Raw genomic sequence first — 27,540 nt, forward strand, 5'->3', positions numbered from 1 at the left:
CTGCCATGGTGGTTATCTGAGTGTGTTCACTGGACTTTATTGACTGTTACAGAAACCACTGGACTAAGTCTGCTTTAGAGGGAGAGCACTGCCCACTGCCAAGGAGAAACACAACATCATGTACATGTTCCATCAAAAACTAGCTCGGAGCACGTGAAGGCAGCATATAACACTGATGTGCACCACAGGGGTTGGAACATCATTTGCAAACTTGTAACACAAACCAAAAACTTGGAAAGCAAAATATCTGTTTGGGTGCTATAAACTTTGCATTGATTTCTTAATGATCCCAAGTTCAGCTCTGAGTGAGATGTTTTAGCCCTAAATTCCCAGGGCTAAAAGAGATGACCTCAGTGTTGAAGGAAGGCCATGAGTCCAAATGAATCTGTGGTATAGTACAGTAAAATTTGCAAGTCATGTTTTAACATACGCACGTTAATACACCTCTGTTGAGTAGGTTTTCATGTCACAGTAACATATTCTTGGCTCCATTATTATGTTTATGAGCAAAACATAAACAAAAGCCACAGAAGAGATATGTTGATTACATCCAAAAACAAGTCAGAGTATACTGTACAACTGTGGAACCTTCAGGACATATTTTAACCTGGAGCAGGACACCACAGACAGAAAATGTTACAATGTCCAAACATACTACAGATAAGGTGCTGCTGACTGACTGCATCACTTCCACCAACACATGATACTGTCTTATCTGGCAATCTCATTTTCAAATGCACAGACATCACAAGGTTCATGTCCACGAGACAGATGTCACCTTCATTTCACATATTACATATGACAATAAATTCTGATTCTTGTGAACTTTCTCAAGGTCCACAGGATTAGAACTGAACATTTGTAACTTAGGGAATGTTTGTTATTTATGAGAGGGTAGGGGGTGGTTCACAGAGGATATGCTGTGAGTTTGGAAGGCATTTAGTTTTCAAAAAATTTCCAGGCTTGAAATTGCTGTTTGCAAATTCTATTTTATATTCTGCTTATAAATGATATTCTAGATTTAGCATGACAGTATGAACCCTGTGAGTATAAAGCTTCGCTTGTTGATGAAGGTCATGAGTTGCAGCACAGTGTACTTTGTACCCAAATTATGTTTTCTTTTAATCAAACAAGTTAATATCCATGTTACCTTGTGTATAAGAGATGGATATATTTTGTGCATGTTTTATCCCATTTACACTCATTATTTTCTCACTTGCATAAGATACTATTGTGCACAATTTATCTTGTTCCAACAAGTTATTATCCTCTTTGCAAAAAATATTCTGATAGCACAAGGTAATCTTATTCGCACAAGTTGTTATCTTGTGTGCAAGATTTAAAAAAAAAAAAAAGCATTTTTTGAGACTGTAAGTGGACTTTGATCACACGTTATGTAGTTCAGATCAAGATAAGCTCTTTGTAAAGCTAGCATGACTTGACTAAATCAGTAGTGTGAAACCAATCACTCACCCACCTCAGCTTGTACTACTTGTCGGTATCTGACACATCAGATAGAGTTTGCAGGAATGATCTTAAACACATAATGGAAAACAGCACACAGCCTGCATGTGAAATCATTCAGAATAAGAAGGCATGGTTACCAACTCACTATGTCTGAAATCAATGTCAGAAAAATGTTTCAAAACCAAATCAGATCTTAAATATTCAATGAAAGGTTCAAATTTCTGCATTCTCCAATGAGGGGCTGCTCTGTAAGAACAAGTGCACTATGGGAGCTGAGAGCTGCCATGATAACTAATAATATGGTTTTGGATCTGAGATGCCAGTTTAATCACTGTTAATTATCATCTTCAGATAAACAGTTTTAACTCTATATATCTAAAATATTGTTCATCATTATGTATCAGCCTTCTTCCTCCACCTCAGTCTGTTCAGCCAATAAGCTCTTCCACTGAGCCAACCTGCACATTAGCAGGGCCTCCCCTCAGTGGACTGCAGCCATCAACCACTCATTAAATACACTTGTGCTTTCCCTACTGTGACAGTCACAGTGTCAGCCATAACAAAGGTCTGCTCACCTGGCTCAAGGGCTGGCTTTATTTGCTTCAAAAGATAACTGAGTAATATGACCCGGAGATATCTACTGGATGTGGCTGCCATGATAAGAGTTGGGCTGAGGTCCAATACACAAAAGTTACTTTTTTCCCCACTAATACTTTTCCTTGACCTTAATGGGAAACTTTGTAAGGTCACTTAAGAAAACACAACAACGGTGCAAAGAGGGTCTGACTGTACTTAGACTGGGCTGTGGGGACAGTGAATGTTATCCACATGTATGATTGTATCTTCATACAATTCCACTACCTGGAATTCATGGGGATAAATCTGAAGGCAGGTTTCCATTTTCCCTCAAACTACACAAATTGAAATTGTGAATATAAAATACGCCTGATGGAAACATGTCAATTAAAAAAAACAACTTCCCATTTATCACAAAAAAAGTTTTACGTTCCCCTGAGGTGGTATTTCAGGCGATTCTAAAAAGCCATAAGTCACATGATGCTATGGCTATGTGCTTGTCAGTAGGAACTGGCTCCTTCATGATGCAGCAGGAGCTACAAGAGCTGTTATTGCATCACATAACTCTTCAAAAGTTGAGCAGATCAGTTTTTCAGTAAGAGGCTTGCCTTTCAATTGTGGCTCCATAACACGTAACACTGCAACAGAAATAAAGCTGCTAATGTTTTTAGCATCCATCACCATGCTTCTTGGAATGTTATCACCAGAAGAAAAAGTGGTTCATCGACATTTCAAAAATATCCAAGTTTTGCACAGATCTGTAACGGAAACCCCTCTTGAGTGGACACAAGTGTGAGCATCAGCAGCCATTCTCTCTGACAACCATTTCATCACTTTTGGGACTGGTAGCATAGCACAGGGTCCGAGTGCTAAGATGTGCTTGCAGTAGTCCATCTCCAGAACACTGTCATCACTAAAGCAGGCCCACGCTGTCAATATCTGCTTTCACATCATCATGTAACTGAGTGTAAGTGAGGGCGGATTCTCTCAGCACCACAGCTGTCTTTTCCTAAGTCTTTAAGAATTCTCCTTCACATCTTTCTTTGATCTCATGCTGCTCTCCATCCAAGGAAAAGAGATAGGAAAAGAAACAGGACATCATTTTTTTGTCTATTTGACTGAAGCCAATCTCTAGATGACCACTAAGAGTTTTGGGCTGTTTTGCCAACTTACGTCTTTCACCCTGAGGAAAGAAAGAACTCATCAACTCATTGAGAGTAGGGACGATATCATCCAAAGATAGATAAGGCAGTGAAAGATAATGGCAGAAACATGCTCACAAAAAATTACAAATAGGGGTTGGAATGTACACTGTTTCTGTAAGTTGATTTAGAGAACAGAGAACTTTTCAAGTGATATCTTTCTTGTATTTTTTCTTGAGCTAAAAGGTCTTAAAAATCAAAATATATCACAGTAATTTGGTATCTCAAGGAAACTCAAGTTATCACCACTGGAAATAGGAGGATAATTAAGTTGTGATCTCAAGCAAGCTTTCTCCTGACCATCCAAATAAAAGCTGATGTCTGTGAGGTGACTTCCAACAACCTGTGCAGCCGTGTTGGTCTCATCCACACTCATCCACATCGTTCAGGCTGCTATTCTGGTGCCATCTTTCTTAGATGTAGCTGAACAGATAACTAGACTTACAGGTAGAAGACATGTTAAACATGTTTTTCTCCCCCAGTTTTACCAAAACAAATAAAAAAACAAACAAACATAAATGGCACAACCGCACACGTGTTTGAATCGCTGAACAAACCACAAATGTGGGCTGAGATGCAGAGGTGTGGAACCACATCAGAAAAACTAACAGTACAGATTATTGTTCTATTTCATGGTGCAAAATCATTGGAGATTCTCTCCCAAGCTTCATAGGAAGACATATTGTTCACTCCAGTTACATACACATGAGCCAAAGATTTATATTTCATATGCAAATTTGTAAGGCTTGTTACATTCAAAACTCAACATGTACATACTGTATAGTGCTCTATTCATTGGGTACATACATCACAGACTATGTTTCAATAAATTGCATGTTGAAGTGCCACATCTTTTGATAGGGGCTCTTTAGGGTTAACTGACATTAATAAATAATGACATTAGGTAACTTTAAATCTAATCAAGGGTTTTTATATTAATAATTGATCAAATGATGATGTGTAATATGAAAGGTTCATTTTGTGGTGATGAACACAGAAGTATCTGCAGCTCAGAACCACTACTGAGCTTTTCAGCTTCTTTAGCTCGTTGTTTTGGATTCACAGAGCTGATGTGGTCAGCCTCCTCTCCAGCAGCAGGCAGATGTCTGCAGTGCAAACACTGTCATCAGTGCTCGGTCACTTCCTGCCCAACACCACACAAACAAAGTCAGTGACTGTTTGCTTCCATGTTTGTCATTATGTCAACTGAATACGGTGTTTTCAGCTTGTTCTAAAACTGTATACATGTAGACGCTGACATCTCCTTCACTCTGCCGTTGTTTCCTGTTAGGGTGGGACATCATTTTTATTTGTATGCAGAGCTTGGGGTTATTATGTAATTTCCAGCGTAGCTCCACCAAACTTGAACCTGACAGGAGGTCTACTCAGCCAGTAATGGAAAACCCCTGTGTGGGAGTGCAGGGCCTTAAAGGCCTGGAATGAAGCACAACAGAAAAAATCTTGTCATAACATTTTGACAGATTTTAAATTTGAAGAATGATTTACAAATGAGAAATTGAGCGTAGTGTTGGAAATATTTTTGTGTGGAAAAAGAAGACAGTTTACTAAAGTGCCATCAAAGATTCTCTCCGTAACTGACAACCTTACGCTAACAAAGCAAATAAAACCAAGCTATAGTTACAGTATGCAGAATGTAGGAGATGAGATGTAAACCATGTGACGGAGTGTGTGCAGTAAAACTGAAGAGGGTTAATCATGTAGACAAACCACAGAGAAAAAAAAAATGTTTTGGAGGAGAGTCTGGAGGGTAGTCTGGAGGCAGCAGATCAGTCTGGAGTCCAGACCTAGGAAAAAAGACGGTGAAGATCACGAGGTATATGAACCTGCTGGGCCCAGATACTGCTCACATACACACATGTACACAAAGACGCGCATGCATGCTCAGTCCAGCTTCTCCTTGTGAACCAGTTTGGGGGCGTCCACAAAGTCCTGGCCGTTAAACAGGATGATAGTGGCTGTAATAGCACTGGCGGCACCCCAGAACATCACGTAAGCCAGGGTCTCTGTCCACGTGTCACCTGGAAGACAAAGTACAGCCAGTTAGTCAAAACCACATGAAGCTGTCGCCTGAAGCTCTTCGGCTAAAGGCGTGTCTACACAGGGCGTGTTTCAGCCAATCACCTCTCACACATCTGATCAAACATATACACTTCTATTTCTATCAATACAGCTGTCTGTGAATGACTGGCGTTCTCCTGAAGCTTTCCCAGCAGACACCTGCTGCAATCTGAAAGTAGTGGCAGAGTCAGGGACAATGATAGAGAGATCACTCTTTTCTCTCTCAGCAGTCTGGATTCAATGTCAAATCACAGCTGCTCTTTGCTGCTCTTTCTCCTCAGACAGCGTCCAGAGTTGCTCTGACACTCCCAGAGTGCACTGCTCTGGATAACCGAACAGTATGTTCCAACAGCACTCCGAATATACCAACGGTCCAGTTTGTGCCAGAGTGCGCTCTAACACAGTGAGTGTTTCTCAACGCACCCTCTGAACTTCCAGAATCAGAAGATTCTCAAAATAATACATTTCACTCTGTTGCTGAATTATGAATTTACAAAATGCTTTGTTATTGATATTATGTCAGCATACAGTATGCATACAAAGCACATGCAACATGAGCTAAAATGCACCCATTTGATATCAAAACTATGAATGCAATGATAAAAGATAACACTGTGGGGTTAGCTAATGCTAATGCTATATCATTCATTTATTCTTTTAATGCTTTCCCATTTGCCGCATACTCACTGGTGTCGATCTGCATAATGTCGGTAAAAGCTAGCTAACACACACACACACGCACACACAGAAACACTGCATGCTGCACACACATTACATTAGCTGAAGACCTGCCAGAATGACATTGCCACGTTTATGTTACATCTACAGTATTGAAAGGAGCGATGAGGGATTTCAGTTTGGCATGTTAAATTAGTATCAACTGACATCTGACTTTGACTTTTTTATTTTCTGAGGTCCTTCAGCATCTGCAGGACTATGCTCAGGATGTTCTATAAGTCTGTGGTTACCAATGCTATCCTGTATGCGGTGGTCTGCTGGGGCAGCAGGCTGAGGGTAGCGGACACCGACAGACTGAACAGACTGATCTGTAAAGCCAGTGACATTGTGGGAGTGAAGCTGGACTCCTTGCCGGAGGTGTGTGAGAGGAGGATGCTGTCCAAGCTGCGGGTCATCCTGGACAATGTGTCCAACCCACTCCACGACAGGCTGGTCAGTTACAGGAGTACGTTCAGTACAAGGCTGATAACACCAAAATGCACCACAGAGCGCCACAGGAAATCATTCCTGCCTGTGGCCATCAGACTGTACAACTCCTCACTCTGAATGTCAGACACTCTGACTCATTTAGTCTACTCTGGACTCTTAATAATGTGCAATAACTACTCTGATGTGCAATAATCCAGTGCAATAACTACATCCATGTATAATATTCTATATTCAGATGTTGGTAATCTGTTGTTTTATTTATCACATGGTAGAAACAAGAACAAAAATGTACATTTGTATTTATACATTAGTGTTTAGATATATTTATTTTATATTAGTACTTATGTTTAAATTTTATTTATATATTCTACACTTTCCTACTTCTTTTAAGACTTTTGAATAGGAGCATCTGTAACTAAAGGCAATTTCCTCTTGGGAATCAATAAAGTATTAATGATTCTGATTCTGATTCTCTATGGTCCCTCCGCCAGCAGCAGCACTTGGTCTAACCTGTGTAACAGCAGCCACCACAGCAAAGAATATCTTATTGGGGAATTATAAGTATAATTAGGAATATCAAATCCCAGTGTGGGAAATACTGCATTATCCATTTTAGAGGAATACTTCACCAACAAAATGTCCATTTGTATATCGATGAGTATGTCGATGCTGTGTTACCTTGAATTTAAGGAGAAAACTAGTTTTCTCACATGTGCCCAGGGAAAACAGCCAATGTTATGATTTACTGATCAATTGGGGATCATATTTAACAACAGAAAACTATATCAAAACATCCATTTACAAACTACTACAAAACTCGTGCAGTATAATCCAAGTCTCATTTATCTAGTTGTGTTCTTAATGTTTCAAAAACACATGCATGGTTTGCTCAAACCTTACTCCTTAAACAGAACTGACAGTGAAACTTATTTATGCTCTCTTCACAGACAGAATCCAATAGTGAGGATTTTTGACTAAAATGCATGTTTGGGAAGTCCTGAGCATACAACTAGATAAGTAAGACTACATGAGAGATTATACTGCGTGAGTTGTGTTTGTTAATTGATGTTTTAATGAAGTTTTTCTGTTGTTAAACATTGTCCCCGGTCAATCAATAAATTAATGTTGGCCATATTCGTAGAAACATGCAGGAACTCATTAATTCAAGATGACAGTGCATGACTAATAGATCTATAAATGATCATTTATGAATGAGGTATTCCTTTAAACCATGTTTCCATCGAAAGCTTTGGTATGGTGCCTTTAAATTCAAGAGTAGCACCTATTAACACGTACCAAGACCCTAGATTGGTGGAGTTTCCACCACAGACCATACTCTTGCCCTACCACACACATGTGGACGGTAGGGCTGGGGGGGCGCGTCGACGTAATCGATTAAGTGAATACGTCGATTCACATAACGTGCGTTGACGCGTCGCACTGCTTCACACAGCGCGCCTCATGAGCGTGAGCAGCGCCGGGCGTGTTGTCTTTTGTTTCAGCGCTACACTGCTCTCCCGAGCAGCGCCTGTCAGGCGCAGCACATCTTGAGAAACGGTGTCGCCGTTTTTTTTTACGCGTGACGCTCGCGTTTGTTGACTCTACACGACTTTGTACTGCTGTTTAAAGTCTCTCTCTGTCACAGAGATGAGGAAATACAAAGATGTTTGTTTAACCTCAACTTCCTTGTTTCCCTTTGAAAAACAAGAGCTATCTGTCTGTATTTCTGTGGACAGAATACCATCAGTTGCTGATACAATGCATTTTATTTTAAAACATTAACAGGACGGGGTTGTAAGCTGTGCAGAAGCTTGTATAACTTCATAAATGAGTGGAATATGTGCTTAGAAATATGAAAATACAGCGCTCATATCAGCAGGCAGCGTTACGCCTTAAGGCCCCGTTAAGGCTGGAATATTTTGATGCAGAAAGAATGTACCAGTTATAATTATTTCTGTTAGAGAAAACTTTTAGTGTTATTTAAATTGCACTAATTTAACTGTAAGATGCTTTGTTGGACTATTTGGATTTTTTTTTCTCAGTCTGCAGCTGCTGCTAGAGGCTGCAAACATCCTTTCATTTTAGAAAAGAGTTTGCTATGACGATGGCAGCACATGAAGATGCAGCAGCCTGTAGCTCCTGAAATCCTTGCTGCCATATTTCAATACATTTTTTAATTTTTTTGACACTATGACCCCTTCTACTGAAACAAAACTTTTCTACAATAGAGAAGCACTTATCAACATCAGGAAAAGTTGTATGGGCTTTGGACTGAACACAACAGCCTGCAAGAGTATCCCCACCAATGGCATTCATGGAACGGCCAGTCAGACCAGAGGAAAGAAATGAAACACAAAGTACTGGACGAAGAGAGGGAGGAGAGCCGGCATCAGGGCGAGACTGGCCCAACTTGGACCGAGAGCTGTTCCTCTACCAAGCCCTCTTCTGTCTAATGTCCGGTCCAAAAAATGCACTGCAGGAACTGAATGATGCCATCAGCAGCAACATGCCCAAGGAACCGGATGGAATCTTCATAGTTGCTGGTGATTTTAATCAACTCATCCTTCAACTCCAAAGATGTAGCAGGATCAAGGACAAATATTATTTCATTTTTTAAAACTTTGCTCAAGTTTAAAAGTTTTTTAAACTGCTAGGTACCCCAACAGAGGGGTGATGAAAAATAGGGACCGCTTCAAGGGTACTTAAGGTGCCAACTACAACTCCTCACAATGGAAACGCAAAAAAATGCCCAGTGAACTGAACTGAAAAGAACCGACCTGCTGGTGGAAAAGCAGCTTAAGTAACAGCATGTGAAACACCCTCCAAGCCCACAACTTTCTGACAAGATCATGAGGCTTTCCAATGTACAGCCAATGTGACAGAGAGGGAGTGACTGACCCTTTATTCAGGAAATATTGTTTTATAACTGCACAGTGAAATAATACAAGCAGCAGGGAAGATGGGATGCTGCTATTAGTGGCCTGCTAACCATACTACCAATCATAGTTTATGTTTATAACCTGCTTTTTGCCACAACGAGCCAGTAAATGTTGCCTCCTAACTTCTCATCTGACTGCAGCTTTAAACTGGGGACTTTTCACCCTGTCACTGTCAGAATTCAGTCTTATAAATGCTTTTTCAAAGTATTCTAGTGTATGGATATGCATTAATCACTTATGATGCAGTATATATTCTTATAAATGTGTGAAAATGATTGCACTTTACTTAACACCTACAATGAAACATTATGATGAAGCATACATAATTATAAAAGCATCAACATGTACCTCACTTAACTTAACACATACAATTATAACTTATGATAAAGCATGGGCTGTTATATTACACTATGAGTCCTTTTTACAGTTAATTGGTGATGTGTGAATAAGTGAGTTTAAATATTTCTAATGCATTACAAGCCCCTGCATTCAACCTTTAGTTTGTAACAAGTCAAGAGCACCCATAAGACCCTTGCCACTTATAAATCATTATAAGTCAAATCCATAATGGTTCATGACTATTGATATAGTGCATCAGTAAGCATTATGTGTGTTTATGAGAGTAGTCATTTTAACTGCATTATAATTCACTATGAATGGTGTCATAATTCACTATAGATATGGTCTTCATCGAAAGTGTTACCAAGCACTTCTGCCTTTATGTGTGGTTGAACATGTGCAGGTTTTATGTTGAAAAATCTACCCTATTTGGCAGGTTTCCTCCTGTAAGTTGAGTTAATCAGCACTATACAAAAGTCACTAGTCTCAACGGCTCAGAACAGCTATTGGAAACTGAAAGCACAAGCTATTAGTAAAGCCACAAATTATGTTAAAACCATTTAATCTCAAATTCTCAAATTACAGTCTCCTGCAGCTTTAAATAAATTGCTGACAGAATAAGATTACAGCAGTGCTGGCTTGAACCAACATAGAAAACTTAACTCATGGGCAGAGAGGAACTTACCAGCCATGAGGAGACAGACGATGCACATGGAAAATGCCACCAGCATAATGATGGGCAGCTGTGAAAAGAGCAGGATTCAAAGGATCAGACTAAAAGTCACATGTAATGCTACTTCTAAGAAGAGAGGAAACACTGAGGGATACTGACCGTGAGGAACTTCCAGTCCTTCTGCACACGGAGAGGAGTGGGTCCATCAGAGTCATCGACGGCAAAGTTACCCAGAAACAGGTCAATGGAATCCTGAAACCAACAAAACTCTACTGACACCTTGACTAGACTGATAAAACACTATTCCAAAGCACATTTATTTTCATATTGAGGCTCATTTACAGCCAGCCTCACTGACATGTTAGACATAAAAGGTTAAAGGCGTAAAGCTTGCTATACGCGGGTTGGAGCTTTTAGTGCTTGTGTTTTGTGAGTGAGTGTGAGTATTTTTTTAAAAAAACACTCAGCAAGTGTTTGGGAACTGAGGACACTAATTGTTGAAGTTTTGAAAGTGAAATTCTTTCCCATTCTTGCTTGATATATGACTTCAGTGTCTCAACAGTCCAGAGTTTCCATTGTCATACTGTGTGCCTCATAATGCTCCACACATGTTCAATGTGAGTCAGGTCTGGACTGCAGTAGGTCAGTCTAGTAGCTGCACTCTTTTACTACAAAGCAACGCTGTTGGAACACGTGCAGAATGTGTCTCATTGTCTTGCTGGAATAAGCAGGGACATCCCTGAAGAAGACATCGTCTGAATGGCAGCATATGTTGCTCCAAAACCTGTGTGTAACATTCAGCATTAAAGGAGCATTTACAGATGAGAGTTACCCATGTTGTCATGGACACTAAGACCCTCCCTCACAGCTGCTGGCTTTGAACTTTGAGATGCTAATAATCTGGATGATCTTTTTCCTCTTTAGCCCTGAGGACATGACGTCCATCATTTCCAACAATAAACTGAAATTTGGACTCGTCACACCATAGCACACTTTTCCACTTTGTGTTAGTCCGTCTCAGATGAGCTCGGGTCCAGAGATGTTGAACATGTTTGTGGATGTTGTTTATATCTATCTTTCACTTTGCACCATAGAGTCTGCACTCGTAGATATAGTTCATCACTACGTTTACTGACAATGGTTTTCCAAAGTGTTCCTGAGCCCATGTAGTCATAGCCTTTGTAAAATTATGTTGGTTTTTAATGCAGTGAAGCCTGAGGGGTAAAAGGCATTCAAAATTGTTTTTCAGCCTTAAAGAGATTTTCCATAATTTCTGAATCTTTTGAAGATATTATGGATTGGAGACTATTTGCTCATGCAGTTTTTCATGAGGTGGTGAACCTCGCGCCATCCTCGCTTGTGAACAACTGAACCTTTCGAGGATGCCCCTGTTCTTACCCACACATGATGCTATCACCTGTTAACAGTTAACCTGTTACCTGTGAAATGATCAGATGTTTATGAGCATTCCACAACTTTCCCAGTCTTTTGTTGCCCCTGTCCATCTGTTTTTGGAACATGCTGAAGACATCAAATTCAGTTTGAGCGTGTATTTACAGAGAAATAATAAAGATTATCAGTTTGAACATTAAATATCTTTTCTTTGTACTGTATTCAATTGTACATAGGGCAAAAAAAATCAATCAAGTCAAATTCAATCAAATAATTGAATTTAGTTTTTATTTAACATTTTACACAGCGTCCCCACATTTTTAGAATTGAGTTTGTATCTACAACAAATCATGTCAAAGATGTCATACCTGTCTGAATCCATCAGAGAAGTTATTTTTGTAGTAACGGATCATTGAGTTCCAGCCATCCATCAGCAGACCCCACCTGGTCCTCTTCCCTGTCCTAATGGAGAAATAAAGTTGGACTGAACAGCAACCATGACACCAATGCAAGGGGACTTCAGAAAACAACTCACAAATTATGTGTGAGATAGGATGTTACATTACTGTACCTGGTGAAGTCTGTTTTCAAGGCTCCAGTTCCTGCGTACTGTACAGCGCATGCATTGGCATTGTCAGCCCATGCTGGTTAAAGAGCACACACACAGAACAGTGAGGACACACTGAGAGGCTACAGCATCTACTGATCACACAACACATGCTGACAGTTGAGTATACAGATGACATTACCATTCTTGTAGATCTTTTCAAACTCAGCCTGCTCCTCAATCCGCTGACCAACGTTCAGAACTCCCATCCTCTGTGCACACACAGAAACAACACAGATACTGCTCAGTAACACTCACAACTCCCAATGTGAACAGGATGGTGAATCCCAGAACCTTTTTGAATCTTTCCACATCTTTTCCATACATATATATATATATATATATATATATATATATATATATATATATATATATATATATATATATATATATATATATATATATATATATGTATGTACGTACACACACACGTACATAGGTACATGCACATTCACACATGCAAACATGTACATATTCATACTTACATACATATTAAACAAAGTGATACAAATGCCAATTTCAAACTTCAGGTTTTACACTGAAAGCTCTAATTTTCAGTTTAAGAGTGTCACTCCATGCGCTGATAAAGTAAAGCTCTTAACAAGACTAGGTTAAAATCCATTATATGGTGGGACTCTAAATGAAACACTAGAAGCAGGGTGTAAAATTAACTTTTTACCTCATCCACCATTGGCTGGTGACCTCCAAAAAATCATGCCTTATATGATTTAAAATAATTACCATCTGTTTTTATTATGAAAATCCAATTTAAGCATCACTTAAAGAATACGGTTATGTACAGATAAAATTAGATTACTGCTATTTTATTAGGTCATACTTCATTTCAAGGTGACTGCTGCATCATCATGTATGCAGCTCATGGTGTGGTTTGTCGGGTTGTGTGTTAGTCAGGACCGAGGTTGGCCAGCCTCATCAATTTTCCAGTTTTCTTTGAAACATCGTATAGTGACATTACTCCGTTTAGCTGTCTGTTCCTCTTCTTGATCGTCTCCTGCCCCTTTGTTTATCCTTTTTGTTTGTGGTGGCTTCACGCTGGAAAATCTGTTGCCACATCTTCCTTGCTATGCTCTTCCTGCCGTGCTTGTTCAAGCAAAGAGAATGAATAGAACTCCAGTAGCTGACGTCACGCCGTTCTCAGCGTACCAAATCACAACACAAGTACAGCGCGCTGCAAGGGTCAAATTAGCCTGACAGTCGGCAGAAATGGTCAAAAGTATGAAAACAAAACCTCAGATGCAATTCAAAATTTTCCATTGGCCACTGGCGGATGTGTGTTTTTGTTTTACACAGCAAACTAATTTTTTACCCACCACTGGCGCTTGCTGGGTGTTGATTTTACGCTCTGACTAGAAGGCTTTTAATTTTAAACAGGACAAGGCAGCATTCACTCAGTTATGGACTTCACCTTATTGTGGTAGAGCCCAAAAATGTAAATACATGTCAAAATGAAGAAAAACACACTTTGACACAGTAACACAACTCTCCCCTCTTCAGCTCTGGTTGGTGATGTCCGTGCCTGCCTGGGTGGTGGAGGCTGTGCAGCAATTAGCCACCATCAGAGCCAGTTCTGCCAATAATGATACTTAATAAACCATTATATGGTGGCTGATTAATCTTCCAAAGCCAGTTAGGGTTTTAATTTAGTTAACGGGACCTGTGCTGACATCTTATTGACACTCATAACAGTGGTGGCAGCTGTTCCAACATTGTTACGCTTAATATTAAAAAACTTTGCTGAAAAGTACACAGAAAAGCTTGGCATGAGACCTGATGGAAGTTGGGCACACGCACAATAATTTTTGAGGAGGGGCCTGTTTTGAGTTAACAATGCACACCAAAGACATTTACTTTTATTTATTTTTCTACATAAACAGGGCTAGTTACAGCTATTTCCCCAACTTTCCTGACTTCTAATCCTTAGCACAACCATTACAAAAATGAAAATATAAATGAAAGTGTTCAGCCACCTGAAGGATGACTGATATGGTGGTCAAAGACCACAACCTCATTATTTTCACTGTTAATGATCCCTGAGTCAGTCTGACTGGGAGGTGAGCTAACATACAGCCAACATCAGGTGAAACTGTGCAAGACGATACTGCTGGGTTTAGAGGGAATGTCTGTTGGATATCAAACTTTAAACCAACTAAAATGTCTAAACTGGATTTAGTCTGTGATGCAGTGATATTTACTCTAAATGTATTAAACACATAAACAGCAGTGATTGTGATTGGGTCTATATCATAGACTGTATAAATAATATAGGATTTTTAAATTAAGCTGAAAGGGAGCTTATCTCCACCTGCAGTGGAGTCGTCGGACATACTTCATCAATAAATGGATTCTCCCCTGCTGATTGTATACTGAGACAAGGACATTAGTCCAATTAAATGGCCTAATCACGCTGTAACCATAGCTTGACTAAATTGTGCATGTGGACGTACTGAGTTGTCAGTTAAATCAAATAAAACAGACATCGCTTATTCTGTGCAAATGTGCTGCATGAAACACAGGCGTGGGGGGGTAATATCTAAATTACATGATGTCCCCAAGTTATAATAGTCCTGTGTGAATAGGACTTAAAGTCCGTGCAACGTGATAATTAAAATGTGTTCTGAGTTTGTCACTTCACAGAAAGATGTGTTATTAAACCAGCCAAGTTTTTAAAAGGTCTCAACATCATGAAAAAAAGCACAGTATTCTCTGATATGGAACGCTGGGGGCGTGTCCGCTGAAGGAGCAGAGGCCACGCCCAATCACTGGACTATGCTAATAATGCTTCTCATTTTCATACTGCTACATTGTCAGGGGCGGGATAATGCTGAGTATAGCTCCAGTGTGTCATCAAGCTATGGTTTTAGGCCTGCCCAAAAAATCTTAAAAAAGGAAAATGGTGAAAAAACAGTCAACCGTCTAACTCCACAATTCAGCACTATATAGAAAAGGGTCTTTCTAACATGTTTTCAACAGTCAGTTTCCAACATTTGTAATGTGTTTTGAAACAAATCTCTGAATTCACTTCACACGAACTTTAAGAGGCTAAGCAGTATTGGGGTTAAAATACCTGGAGCTGAGACTGCAGGGAGCGTCGGGCCAGCAGGCTCTGGATGACATTGGTCCTGTCCAGACAGTCCATGCAGTTACTGCGGAAGACTCCTCTCTGCTGGGCCACCGTCTTCCCCTCTGAGTTCACCATGAAGTAACTACACACAGAGAGACATCTGAATATATATGTATTCAACAGCAGATAGGAGCCCAGAACATCTGCTGCTTATGGTACCTGTATTCATCTTGTGTCTCAGTGACAGCATCCACTAAGATCTGGAGACGGTCCCATCTCATGTGGCTGCACTCTTTGTGAAAGTCAAAGGCAATGTAACTGAGGACAGAGGAGACAAACGCACAGGGTCACAGTGCTGTGATCACAATGCGAGAAGGCAGATTGATGATTTGTTTTGATCAGGCAGAAATGGACAGCTGTATTTATGTAAATGAAAATGTCTACCAACAGTAAGACTGTATTACTGGACAGCAACATAGTCAGTGGTTTAACAGGCACTAGAGTGAGTGGGTTACAGCCAGCTTTCTCCAGTTTGTGGATTCTTCAAACCTGGCTTCTGTAACCAGGCTACAGGATTAGAGAAACCTGATTTCTTGGGTGGATTTCCTCTGGAGGAAGCAGATTTCTCTGCCATGTTTACAAGACACTGGGTTTCTAATTTTTTAGCTGAGCATGTGCATGACAAAAAGACAGGGAGAGTAACAGTGGTGCAAATGGATAAAAGAAGATAGAATTAGTCATAACAATGTGTTCAAAATAATTCCATCCAAAAAACAACTAAAACTGAAACTGCCACATAAGTGTGTTTCGACCACTAAACATTTAATATTTGCTTGCATATATCCAGTGATAGGACAGTCATAGGATATGATGCAGAAACAGTCTGGTTTTATTAAAAGGCCATCTTTCCAGCAGTGAAATACTTCTTTAAGTGCATGTACTCTGTGAACATAAAGATTGTAGAAGCCATTAAGTGACACTTACTTGAGCATACCATTGTTCATGCCAGAAACCATCTTGGCAAAGACCTGTTCCAGTGGCTTCTCTGAGCCCTTCTGATTCACCTGAAAAAAACAAGGAAACATAACTTGGCCTGATAATTATTTGCTTAAAGTTCCTTTGAAAGGTAGAGTGTGTGAGACTCAGGGAGATTGGCAACATGGTGATCAACATAATCAAGAATCCCTTTCCTATATAGATATTAATTGTTCAGTAATTAATTGTTGGTAAGGAAAACACAACCACTCTTATTTTCAGGTTATTACACACTAAAGAAAACATATGTATTTTATTCCATTTCTGCCAATATATCTCCCTAAATCCTATGCAGTGGACCTTTAACACAAATAATGAAAGAGCAGAGAGAGGGTCCTTACCAGGTTAAGAATAGTTTGCTTCCCATAGATGAGGAGCTGAGAGTCGAAATGCCTCTGGAAACCATCCATCTATACAGAGTTTCCAGGTGGTTAGCAACAGAGTTTCACACCAATCACCATTTGAAAAGCAAACAGAAACATGAAAAGCTGTGCTCTTACGTGATTGGTGGTTTTGCTGATGATAGGTTTGGGTTTGTATTTGAGGTTGGGCCTCTGACTCCAGTAAAAGGGCATGGAACCTCGTGTCTGAGGATGAAAAAAAAGATTTGTCTTTTATTTGAGTTATTTCTGAAATCTTCTTCTTGAAAGTTTTACTATCTGAGCTTAAAGCTGCAGAGAAGACATTGAAAAGCTGAGCCATAATAAAAACTTTTTAACTGTACAATTGGCCCTTATACTTGCCTGTATAAATGAAGCCTTTGCTCCTTCATACAAAACTATCTGCTCCGTCTCCACAAAGTTAGCAGCATGGCCTTCAGAGTCTATGCCTGTGGAGACAGCAGAACAGAAAACATCAGTGTGCAGTCAATCGTGTTAGAAAGTTTGTAAATTAGAGAGGCAGACAGCATTACCTTCTGTTGTACCTTCTGTACCTTCATACTGTTTATGGAAATGTATTTGCTATCAGCTACTTTGCTCTCCACTTGCCAGTATGCAAGTGTACAATACTTTGTGCACTTCAACAAAGACAGTGCTTCAGGATCAAGCTCCAGTTTTTTTACCTCGAACGTAGTATCTGACGCCAGCCCGGAAGCAGCTTCTCCGGGAGATGAGGATCCACTCAAAGATCTTTCCATTGATCCGACATGGCTTCATGACAATGACTGGACCAAGAGGGTTAAGAAAAGGTTGTGCTCAGGAATGGATCTGATCTACAGAGTGTTTTAGGTAAGATGTCCCCTGCGTCATTAGGAAATGTTAGACACCCAGTGAAAAGGATACATCCATGGACAACAGGAAGTGCAAACTTATGAAGCTATGGAGAAATAATGACAGTTATTCTAATGAAATAAAATCAGTACAACAACATTCAATCAAAACTAAAAGGCCCACAGGTGTTACCTCTGGCTGCGCAGACAGTTCTCTCAACAGGTTCCCATTCCACACAAACCTCTGATCTGCCTGGAAACCACAAGCAACATGATGTAAGCACATTATTCAGCAGCAACACAATCAAACACATACCACTTCATAATAATAATTTTCATTGTCATCATTTGCTAGTGATTAAGTAACTATGATTAAAATACACCTTTAAAAAATCATTTCTGTTTTCATCAAACATTACTCTAACAGGAGGACTACTGAAAATTATTTTCAGTGATGGACTAATCCCCATTTGGCAGCAGGACAGTGTATGTCGGACTGAGTCAAAATAAAGTTCAGTGGGTATGTTCATACAACCGTGTGGCTAATGACATGTTTTTATTAGTTACTGACAACAATGGAGCTTTATGGCACAGAGGAAGAGGACAGACCAGGCTTTGGATACCAGGAGTTTAACCTGGAACAAGGAATTTTTGGTGTCCCCCAGAGTAGGGTCGATTTCTGGTTTTGCCCGTCTGTTCCGGTGTACTACCTTAATATATATATTTATCCTTTATTTAACCAGGTAAAAGACTTGTTGAGATTTGAAATGTCTTTTCCAAGAGTAACCTGGCTAAGAGGGCAGCTTAAAACAAGGTTACAAAAATAAATACAGGCGGATAATTCAACTATCAAACAAATACAACTATTACACCATACAAAAAGTGAGCACAATCTCCAGTTAAAATGTGAAAACCGCAATCATCAATTTTTTAGTTATCATTGGAGTACCAGTCACACTGACCAATAGTGCTATTTTCTCAACCTTTTAAAAGTGACTTAAATTCCCCCATATTGATCAGCAGACCTTCTGTAAGTTATTCCAAATTCAAAAACCTTTTTTGCCAAGTTCTGTGCGAACCTTGGGGACTGACATCAAAAGAGTGCTGTGAGAGTGCAGGCCATATTGATTCTGTTTTTTTCACATACAGTACTGTGCAAAAGTCTTAGGCCACTTCGAACTTTATTTTAGCAAGGTAATAATGACCAGTCTCTTTACTAAAACACAACCAGTATACAGTATTAAAAATGCAACTATTTAAGAATAAAACAACCTCATCAGGCTTAAGTTGCAAATATTTACTGTGACCTCCATTTCCACTTAGCATGTCTTGAACTCGCTTAGGCAGGCAATATGAGATGTACAATACTAATCTTCTGTGTATTTACACCAGGTAGTATTCAAGACATGTCCAAAGCTCAATATTGATTATTTGAGATACCTTTTGTTATGGTTGCATCATTCCATGTTTGACAGTAAATATTGACTGCAGTCAGAAGAAGCCATTTTGTTTTGTCTTTTTTAGTGTTTTAAAACATTGTACATGCTCTCTGTATTCTATGTATCTTCATAAAGAGACTAAGCAATAAATGTATATATTATGTCCTCGTTACTTTTCTAAAACAAAAAATCTATGGTGGCCTAAGATTTTTGCACAGTACTGTATATGTACAGCCCAAGTGGACTCATATATATACACACATATATATATATATATATATATATATATATATATATATATATATATATATATATAAAACTGACCAGTGTAATAGTCTACAGACAGACAGAGAAGGCCAATTAGCAGCAGCTTACAATGTACAGTGGTGTACGTGGTAATACAAATATCATGTAATAAACATTATAAACGGACTAACGGAGCCACTAGTGTCACACAGGTCAGCCGCAGAATTTAATTTACTGCTGAGACAAGGCAGCCAGTGCCTGCAACATGAGAGAGATAAAATGTCAGCGGAGGGGAGAGAGCCACACATACTGTGTTCGTTTACCTTTTGGGTTGATGAGAGGAGATGACAGTTCTCATTCTTTTATGAAGAAGTTTGGTAAGCAAGTCCGATCCGGTTTGAAAATTTTTAGCCCAGCCCAGCCCAGCCCAGCCCAGCCCAACCCGCTGAAGATGTTTTAACCAGTACCAAAGCAATATCACCAATGTCAAAATGATAAGAACTGAGAATGAAAACAGCAATTTAAATCCTTTCTGCATGTGTTATTTATCAAACGTTGCAGCTCTGATGTGTGGACCTCTGTGCCCAAACAGGATGTGCACAAGGACATGCATACATGCCACAAACACAGGGGTGATACACAGATGACTGAGAACAACCATAAACCCATTTCTGTTTCAGTCTATTATGTCTATTTTAGCATTTTGAAAGAAAAAAAAATAAAGATAGAGTTTGGAGTGTGAAGTTGTGAAAGGCAAGTTATTGGCTGTCTCACCCTCTCCAGCAGGCTCATCTCTTGGAAGTCTGGGCTGGTGTTGGCCAGCCGCTGCAGACTGTGTGTCAGATCGTAGTCAGTGCAGAAGTAGAAGCCATCTGTAGTCAGTACATTGTTGATCATGGACAGGAAAGTCTTGTTCTCCTGAGACTGAAAGAGGAAACAAAACAGACTTTTAGTTCTCACAATGATGCATTTTGCAGAATACTCGGAACTGCACACTTATGTTATACTGGCACTGTGTGTGTTAGGGATGCACCTTTTTCTCTCCTAATACAGCAACTCTGTCTAGTATCTGCTAATATTCAGTGCCAATGTGATACCAGACCCCCACATTCAGATCTGTACCCCTCACTGTGTGGACCAGCTTTGCAAGGTAACATGATACTGATTGCTTCCTGCTGCTGAAGCCTTACCACTGCCAAAAATAAAGCTAAAGTGATCTAAGGGTGCTATTCAAAGAGAAGTCTTGAGGTTGTAAAATCATTAATGTTCTCAGCAAACGTGATTATGTGAGATACCAAGTGATTGTCGGGCACAATAGCCGTTGCACACAAGGGGCCAGATGCATAAACAAAGTGTACGCACTGAAACCAAGCCCGCATTTTTCCCACACAATAAATGAAGAATGTGTGGTGAGAATGTCCGCACTTCACACATTCTTCAGAGACTGATCTAAGTTGAGAGAGGGATAACATTTTTTTATGATGTTTGCCAATTTCACTTTGTGTTATTTTTGCAGGCTACACAGCGTTGTGTAAAATGTCAGACACATTTATAAAGTTAATGTGAAATATTTTCAGAGTGGTACATTTCATTTTTGTTTACACTTCTCTCCCTGTTACAGACCATTAATACAATACTGTCAAGAATCTTATGAAGTCTGTTTCAACATGAGCCATGAACGAATCACTGATCATTTTTCTGATGTTTAATAATCCTTATGATCTTTATATTACCACGATGATAGTTCACAGACGCGTGATGAATTAGTGATAAATATGCTACAAATATCCACAGCCGTCCATAGTTACAGCCGTCCAGGCACCACTGGAGAACCCTTACCGATGTGTCAGTCAATGAAATTGCACCGTCTTTACTGTATTTCTGACTTGTAGCTGTAATGAATGTAAACACACGTTTATGTGCATTTCTACATCCATTTATGTTGAACTGTGGGTGTTGAAATAAGGCTCTTGCACCCAGCGCCACAATGACTGAGATTTATAAAAACCGAAATCAGGCGTAAGCACGGCTTTATAAATCCAATGAAAAGAATGCATATGCACATTTCTGACTCTGTTCGTACACCCAGTTTAAATCATGAATCTACACAGAGTTATGCATCCAGTCCTGGTCTGAACCCAGATCCCAATGCAAAGCTGCAAAACTGTGTGCATGTGCTTCACAAAGAAACAATGCACAACAACACCTGAACATCCAGAGAAAACTGCAGTTATTCATATTCACCTAATTTTTTTAGTTTTGTTGTTATTTTGTCTTGTTTAGTTTATCATTTCTTTGGTGCATCTTCTCAGTCATTATGCTTCAGTGGTTTGGCAATAAAGATGTTGAGTATGAGCAACTGGCATTGTGTCTGAGGTTGGATCAAATGAAGGACGCTCAATCTTTGTTTTATAGGAAATTTAAAAAAGACTCTTTCCTGTCCCTGTTACTCAGCTTTGTCTGACGGTGAGCACGCTAATGCTTATTCTCTAAATAACATGGATGAGATGGTGAAAAAAACTATGACAAACTCTTTCTTTTTACATTTCCCTCAATCTTGCTGCGTGTTTAATAGACCCATGCTTCACTGGTCAATCGCTGATTTCTGACATTTGCAAAGAAACAAACACTACAAGGTGTTCTGTTCGCACAAGTGCATGCAAGCCAAAGAAAAACTATCATTTAACTTTACATTTTTGTTTAGAACTTAAAGCATAATGTCACTGTTATTTCTTATGCTGTGTTCACACTATATGCATGAGCATGAACTTGACATTATCGCCGAGTTGCTGTTGAAGTGTTACATGGTTACTTGGCCATGAAATTGTGTGTCTGCTTCCAGCCAAAAAGCACCTCAACTGAACTTTATCTAAAGTGTGTATTTGGTCAAAAAAAATCTGTGCCTTTCATCAATGTCTGAGCCTCATTTTAACATTCCATGTCACTGCCCTAAATCATCCCTGTGTGTACTGCAAGGCACAGCTACCATAGCATTAGCTAACTAGCTAAATAACACAGCAACACGGCTAGAAAGCAAAGCATATGATAGGTTATTGCTTTATTACTGCTCCTTTATATCCATGTCCTCTGCATAAATCATGAGCTGGTGAGGATGCTGACTTTTTACCTGGGACCTATTAGCTTCAGCTTCAGTCTTTTAGCATGATATCATGTTTGCAGCCGTTGTGTGTCTTTGACACTTGTACAAACTTCTAGCTTTAAAACAAGTCAGGATGAAACACTGAAAATAAGCCAAAGAGTATATTTTCATCCAACTCACAGAATCAGGTCACTAGCTCCGGCTAACAGAATCTGCCAGCTGTTGTTGTTCAGCGGACAAAGTCAGTGTCTAGCAACTAGGATTGAGGAGCTGCTTTTGATTGTCTCTGTCTCAAATCAGGAACCCACTGTCTCAAAAATTATTCGCATTTCAAAGGTAAATGATTCTCACAGTAAACTGAATATGTGCCGTGCTAAAGTGCACAACTTGACAGGCATTGCAACAGTAACTAAGGGGCTTAGTGAAGGGTGGATTTACTGAAGGTCTTTCAGATTTGAAACTTTTGTGCTGCTGGGACGGCTTAGCGTACCCGTTCACCATTCCATTCCATCTTTCCAAGAGTTTCCTGCTTTTAGAGCTTTGTGTATCTCTGCTGGGCTAATAGGATCTGACTGCTAAGCCAGTTAGCACAGAGGCTGAAGCCTGATGTTTCACCTCCACCCTTCCACTGTTAACTCACTCCATCTGCTTTCTTGAGTTCCTCTCACGAGATCAGCTTTTGGCCGTCCTGTTTTAACACTGATTATACTTGCAGACTAGATTGTATTTGGTAGTCTTATCCATTACAACCAACACAATATTGTTTCCCATTCATACATCTACACAGCGTAAAGTGTTTGACCACAGTCTCATAGTTTTCAGCCGCGGCTTCTCTATCAATGAGTATACCAGGAATAGCAGCAGATGAATAATGCACTGCCAGTGGCTCTGAAATGAGATCGCACAGTATAATCCAGACTGATCCTGAAACCTGAGGTCTCGCTCAGAGAGACTCAATGCCTGACAGACACCGAGACAGGTTGTCTGAATTTCCAAAACACTCAACAGAACAGAGTGTGAGTCTACTGGACCATCAAACACAACCACCAACAGTATTTAAGTCCTACCAGCCTACCACATAAGCCTCACTGGACAGTCAAAATAAAAAATGGTGAGGAGAGGGACTGAGGAGATACAAGGTATGATCTTGAAGGTATGGTATCTTCAGAGTCATTTTGACACAAATGTAATATGTGATTAAAATATCAAAATCTCCTGCAAGTGTCAGAGGACCAACATATTGTGTGTCCCTGACAGCACTGATTTAGTAAGCATGGGTTATATATATTTATATTCTTTAAAAAATCATACAAAGTCCTGCTGGCACTTGTGAATACAATAAGTCAATGCAGTCTAGTATCTGGGTATATTCTTAAAATACAGTAACAGGCTCTTATACTATGTGATCACATTCCTTCAATACCAGAGGAGACATACAAGTGGATTGGGATGTAGCTGGAATTGGATATTTAGGGGTAGGAAGAACAGAATAAGAAATCTTTAATCTGCTACATTTAAGAAATGGGTTTCAATGTTAAATTTCTTTGGGGTGACCTCAAGATGAGATTAAAAATGAAATGAAGTAAAGATAGAAGTGGATTAGCTCTCCCTAATTTTTTAAATTACAGATAACCGATATTAGTTATTAGGACCTGGTTAATTGATAAAACACAATCCAGATGGAGATCAGTGGAGTCATTTAATATGAAGAGCAAGATAAAAAAAACTCTCTTTTCCTAATAAAGCATCTCAAGTCACACTAACAAAGTGAAAATAGGTAGGTGAAAATAGTTTTGGAATATGGAATCAAGTTTAGTGTTAGCTTCATCTAAAGAAATGTTGCTGAGAGAAATAAGGTCCCTAAATTTATGCCGAATAAGGACATGGTCTTGAACAGCAGGGAAATAACACTGACTTCCTGTTAGTTCTTGTGTGGGAAATATTCATGGTCAGAAAACACCACCAACATCTCACCTGGCAAAAAGGATGGAACTGCAGCTCAATCTACAGTCTATGCTGGTAATTTGTGCTGAGCAACGTATCAATATTATATTAATATTGTGATATGAGACTAGATATCCTCTAGATTTTGGAAATCATAATCCAAAATGTTGTTTCTGGTTTAAAAAGGCTCCATTACAGTGAAATGATTCAATTTCTGAACTTACCACTGACTGTTCTATCAGTCCCACTTAGTCATAATATCCACATTAATGATGATTATTTATCAAAAATCTTGTTGTGTCAATAATTTGCAAAAGCACCAATAGTCAACCCAACAATATTGATACAGGTGTTTGTTTAAAAATACCATGATATTTTATTGCCTCTATATCACCAAGCCCTACTGTTAACACAAGTGTATTTTCCAAAGAATCACTGTCTGCTGCAGAGTTTGAGAGAACAGTATTGCTGACCTGGATCTCTGAGAGGTGCAGCACTGTCTTCTTATAAGAGATGATGTCAAAATCCACAGCCTTCCACACAGCGTGGCCCAGGAGGCTGCCCACATTCCTCTTCCTGGTGATGACAATCAGGTACATCCCTGTGGGGTGTCACTGGTCAGTCACAGACGTCAAAGACAAGCTTAGCTGAGCACTGCTGTATCAGCGTGGTACCTACCTGCTACCAGGCGAATGGTTCCCATGATGCCACATATAGGTCTGGTGACTGCTGAGGGAGGGACATCTTTTTTGCCTGTTGTTAAAAAAAATAGTGATTAAATGTCCTATTCCATCTGTATTGTTCACTTCCTGTAATGTGCCTCCCCTATTAAATGTAAGGAAGATTGAGAAGACAAAAAAATCACTTTAAATTATGCTTTTGTGTTTACCTTGATAGTGATGTTACACCAAAAAAAGGATAATGTGGACACATATGACTGCATAATGACAGGGTATTGTAGAGTTTCCTAAGGGCACCGGGGGAAAGCTCAGGTAGGACAGCAAGTCTTACTGTTAGAGGGTGAACAGACTGTGGCTGCTGCCATCTGGAAAAAGATACAGAAGTATCCGCTGCTGAACCACCAGACTACAGAGCAGCTTCTGTCCCCAGGCTGTGAGACTCAACTTCTCTTTTGACGCCAAAAGATGTAGCAGGATTTATGATCACCTTAAATTTAATTTCCTCTTAAACTACGTTTAAGTAAAATGACCATAAAATTACCTTGTACCTTGTACTGTAGGTATGTGTAAATGCTGACGTTTGACACGTATTCATTGCAAAACTAATTCTGTTGATGATCTGTTGATGATGATGCAGTCCAGACCTGGCTCACACTGAACATGTGTGGAGCAATGTGACGGAAAAATTATGATGACAGAAATCCCGGACTGTGATACAACTGAAGCTGTATATCAAACAAGAATGGGAAAGAATTTCACTTTCAACAGTTAGTGTCCTCAGTTCCCAAATGCTGGCTCTTTTTAAAAGAAAAGGTAATGTCACATAGTAGTAAACATGTTCCTGCAGACATCAAATTCAGAATGAGAGTATGTGCATGTGTATATTATTAAAAAACAATAAAGTTTATCAGTTTGAACATTAAATATCTAGTCTTTGGACTGTATTCAACTGAATATAAGTCAAAATATGCACAAATCATTTTTTTCTGTGTTTATTTACATTTTGAACAATGTCACAATGTTTGGGAATTGGGGTTGCACACTATCAGTCCTGTTCGCTTTCCTGGAAGATGTATAGTGCCACTTACATGTTAATTGATTGACTGTAAGGTACTTTTTTAAATTGTCTGATGTATTCTGACAATAAAAATCTATGTCATGCCTGGCTAATGCAGGAGGATGAAAACAAGGCTCAACAGCCTGAAGTTCAAAGGTGGTGAGAACTGAGACATGTATCTATATGTGTCTCAACCTAGTGTTAGCGATGAAGAGTGACTGAACTGTTAAAAACTTTCTACCTGTTAGGGTCATCTCATTTGAGACCCTGTCGATTGCCAGGACAGCATCAGCCCCCTCATCACAGGCCTCAATGAAGAACTTCTCTGGGGTCGTGTGCCTGTGAGAGAACAAAACAGATGCAAAAGTTCCATCCAGGAGTAATCGAAGCTTGTACATGTTTGGTCAGATTTACCAAGAAATCAGCACAATGTGCTACAGATGAAGATTTGGGACGCTAATGTTCTCCTGCTCCAAAACAAACTCAGCTGCTTGTGTGGCAGTAGCAATGATGCAAGGAGAGTTATATCACTCTTTGCTGCTTTGCAATACAAAGTCTGACATTGTACAAGGTATTATAATTAATTTATTGATAGATAAACTCAAGCAACATAGCTAAAAACATATAACTAGTGGACGTTTGTGCCAAATTTGTGGAAAACTCCCTGAAGGCCTCCTTCTTGAGAAACTGTGTTCACGAGAATGAGACTGACGCAAGATTAGTTACTTTGACCTTTGACTACCAAAATCTAATCAATTCATTGTTGAGTCCAAGTGAACATTTGTGCCAAATTTGATGAAATTTCCTCAAGCTGTTCTGAAGAGATTGTGTTCACAAGAATGAGACAGAAAAGGTCACAGTGACTGTGACCTTTGACCTATGATCACCAAAATCTAATCAATTTATTGTTAAGTTGAACTGGACATTTGTGCTAAAATTGAAGAAATTCCTTTTCGGCAATCTTGGGATATCCTATTCACAAAACAGGATGGACAACCCAAAAACATAGTACCTCTGGCTATGGCTATTGCCGGCACTGAAGCTTATAAATAAATAAAGACAAGAATGCCTTAAGAAAAATCTTACAGAAAAGGATACCATTATGAATGGAGAATATGAGTGCTGTAAATGATCAGATTTTGGCCTTTATTTATTCATCTCAAATATAGAGTCAATACGGCCTTTAGTTCTAGTTTTTCCTGTTTGAAAAGTATATTCCCTTAGATATTTCCCTCTTTTTTTAAATCTGTTACCAATTCAATCTGACTAAATTCGCTATGATGTCCATTTACACAGCATACAATAG

The 27,540-nt window shown here is 39.4% G+C and overlaps 1 protein-coding gene across 1 annotated transcript in view; it reads right to left on the reverse strand.

Moving 5' to 3' along the window:
* Positions 1 to 3,760: 3,760 nt before the first annotated feature.
* The window catches only part of sacm1la (SAC1 like phosphatidylinositide phosphatase a), a 31,507-nt gene continuing 7,727 nt past the window's right edge, over positions 3,761 to 27,540 (reverse strand). The window contains exons 2-20 of the mRNA XM_042506630.2: positions 26,476 to 26,573; positions 25,176 to 25,250; positions 24,971 to 25,098; positions 20,228 to 20,377; positions 17,962 to 18,021; positions 17,842 to 17,875; positions 17,622 to 17,723; positions 17,302 to 17,387; positions 17,059 to 17,145; positions 16,900 to 16,968; positions 16,508 to 16,587; positions 15,743 to 15,841; positions 15,527 to 15,665; positions 12,584 to 12,653; positions 12,406 to 12,478; positions 12,203 to 12,296; positions 10,602 to 10,694; positions 10,455 to 10,512; positions 3,761 to 5,284 (exon numbers count right to left, since the gene is read on the reverse strand). Of these exons, the coding sequence (XP_042362564.1) occupies positions 5,148 to 5,284; positions 10,455 to 10,512; positions 10,602 to 10,694; positions 12,203 to 12,296; positions 12,406 to 12,478; positions 12,584 to 12,653; positions 15,527 to 15,665; positions 15,743 to 15,841; positions 16,508 to 16,587; positions 16,900 to 16,968; positions 17,059 to 17,145; positions 17,302 to 17,387; positions 17,622 to 17,723; positions 17,842 to 17,875; positions 17,962 to 18,021; positions 20,228 to 20,377; positions 24,971 to 25,098; positions 25,176 to 25,250; positions 26,476 to 26,573 (1,732 nt within the window). The 3' untranslated portion in view covers positions 3,761 to 5,147. The remainder of the gene's footprint in view (positions 5,285 to 10,454; positions 10,513 to 10,601; positions 10,695 to 12,202; positions 12,297 to 12,405; positions 12,479 to 12,583; positions 12,654 to 15,526; positions 15,666 to 15,742; positions 15,842 to 16,507; positions 16,588 to 16,899; positions 16,969 to 17,058; positions 17,146 to 17,301; positions 17,388 to 17,621; positions 17,724 to 17,841; positions 17,876 to 17,961; positions 18,022 to 20,227; positions 20,378 to 24,970; positions 25,099 to 25,175; positions 25,251 to 26,475; positions 26,574 to 27,540) is intronic.

This window comes from Plectropomus leopardus, chromosome 17 (genome assembly GCF_026936395.1).
Source record: "Plectropomus leopardus strain MGB_pleo_1.0 chromosome 17, ASM2693639v1, whole genome shotgun sequence".
Taxonomy (NCBI): domain Eukaryota; kingdom Metazoa; phylum Chordata; class Actinopteri; order Perciformes; family Serranidae; genus Plectropomus; species Plectropomus leopardus.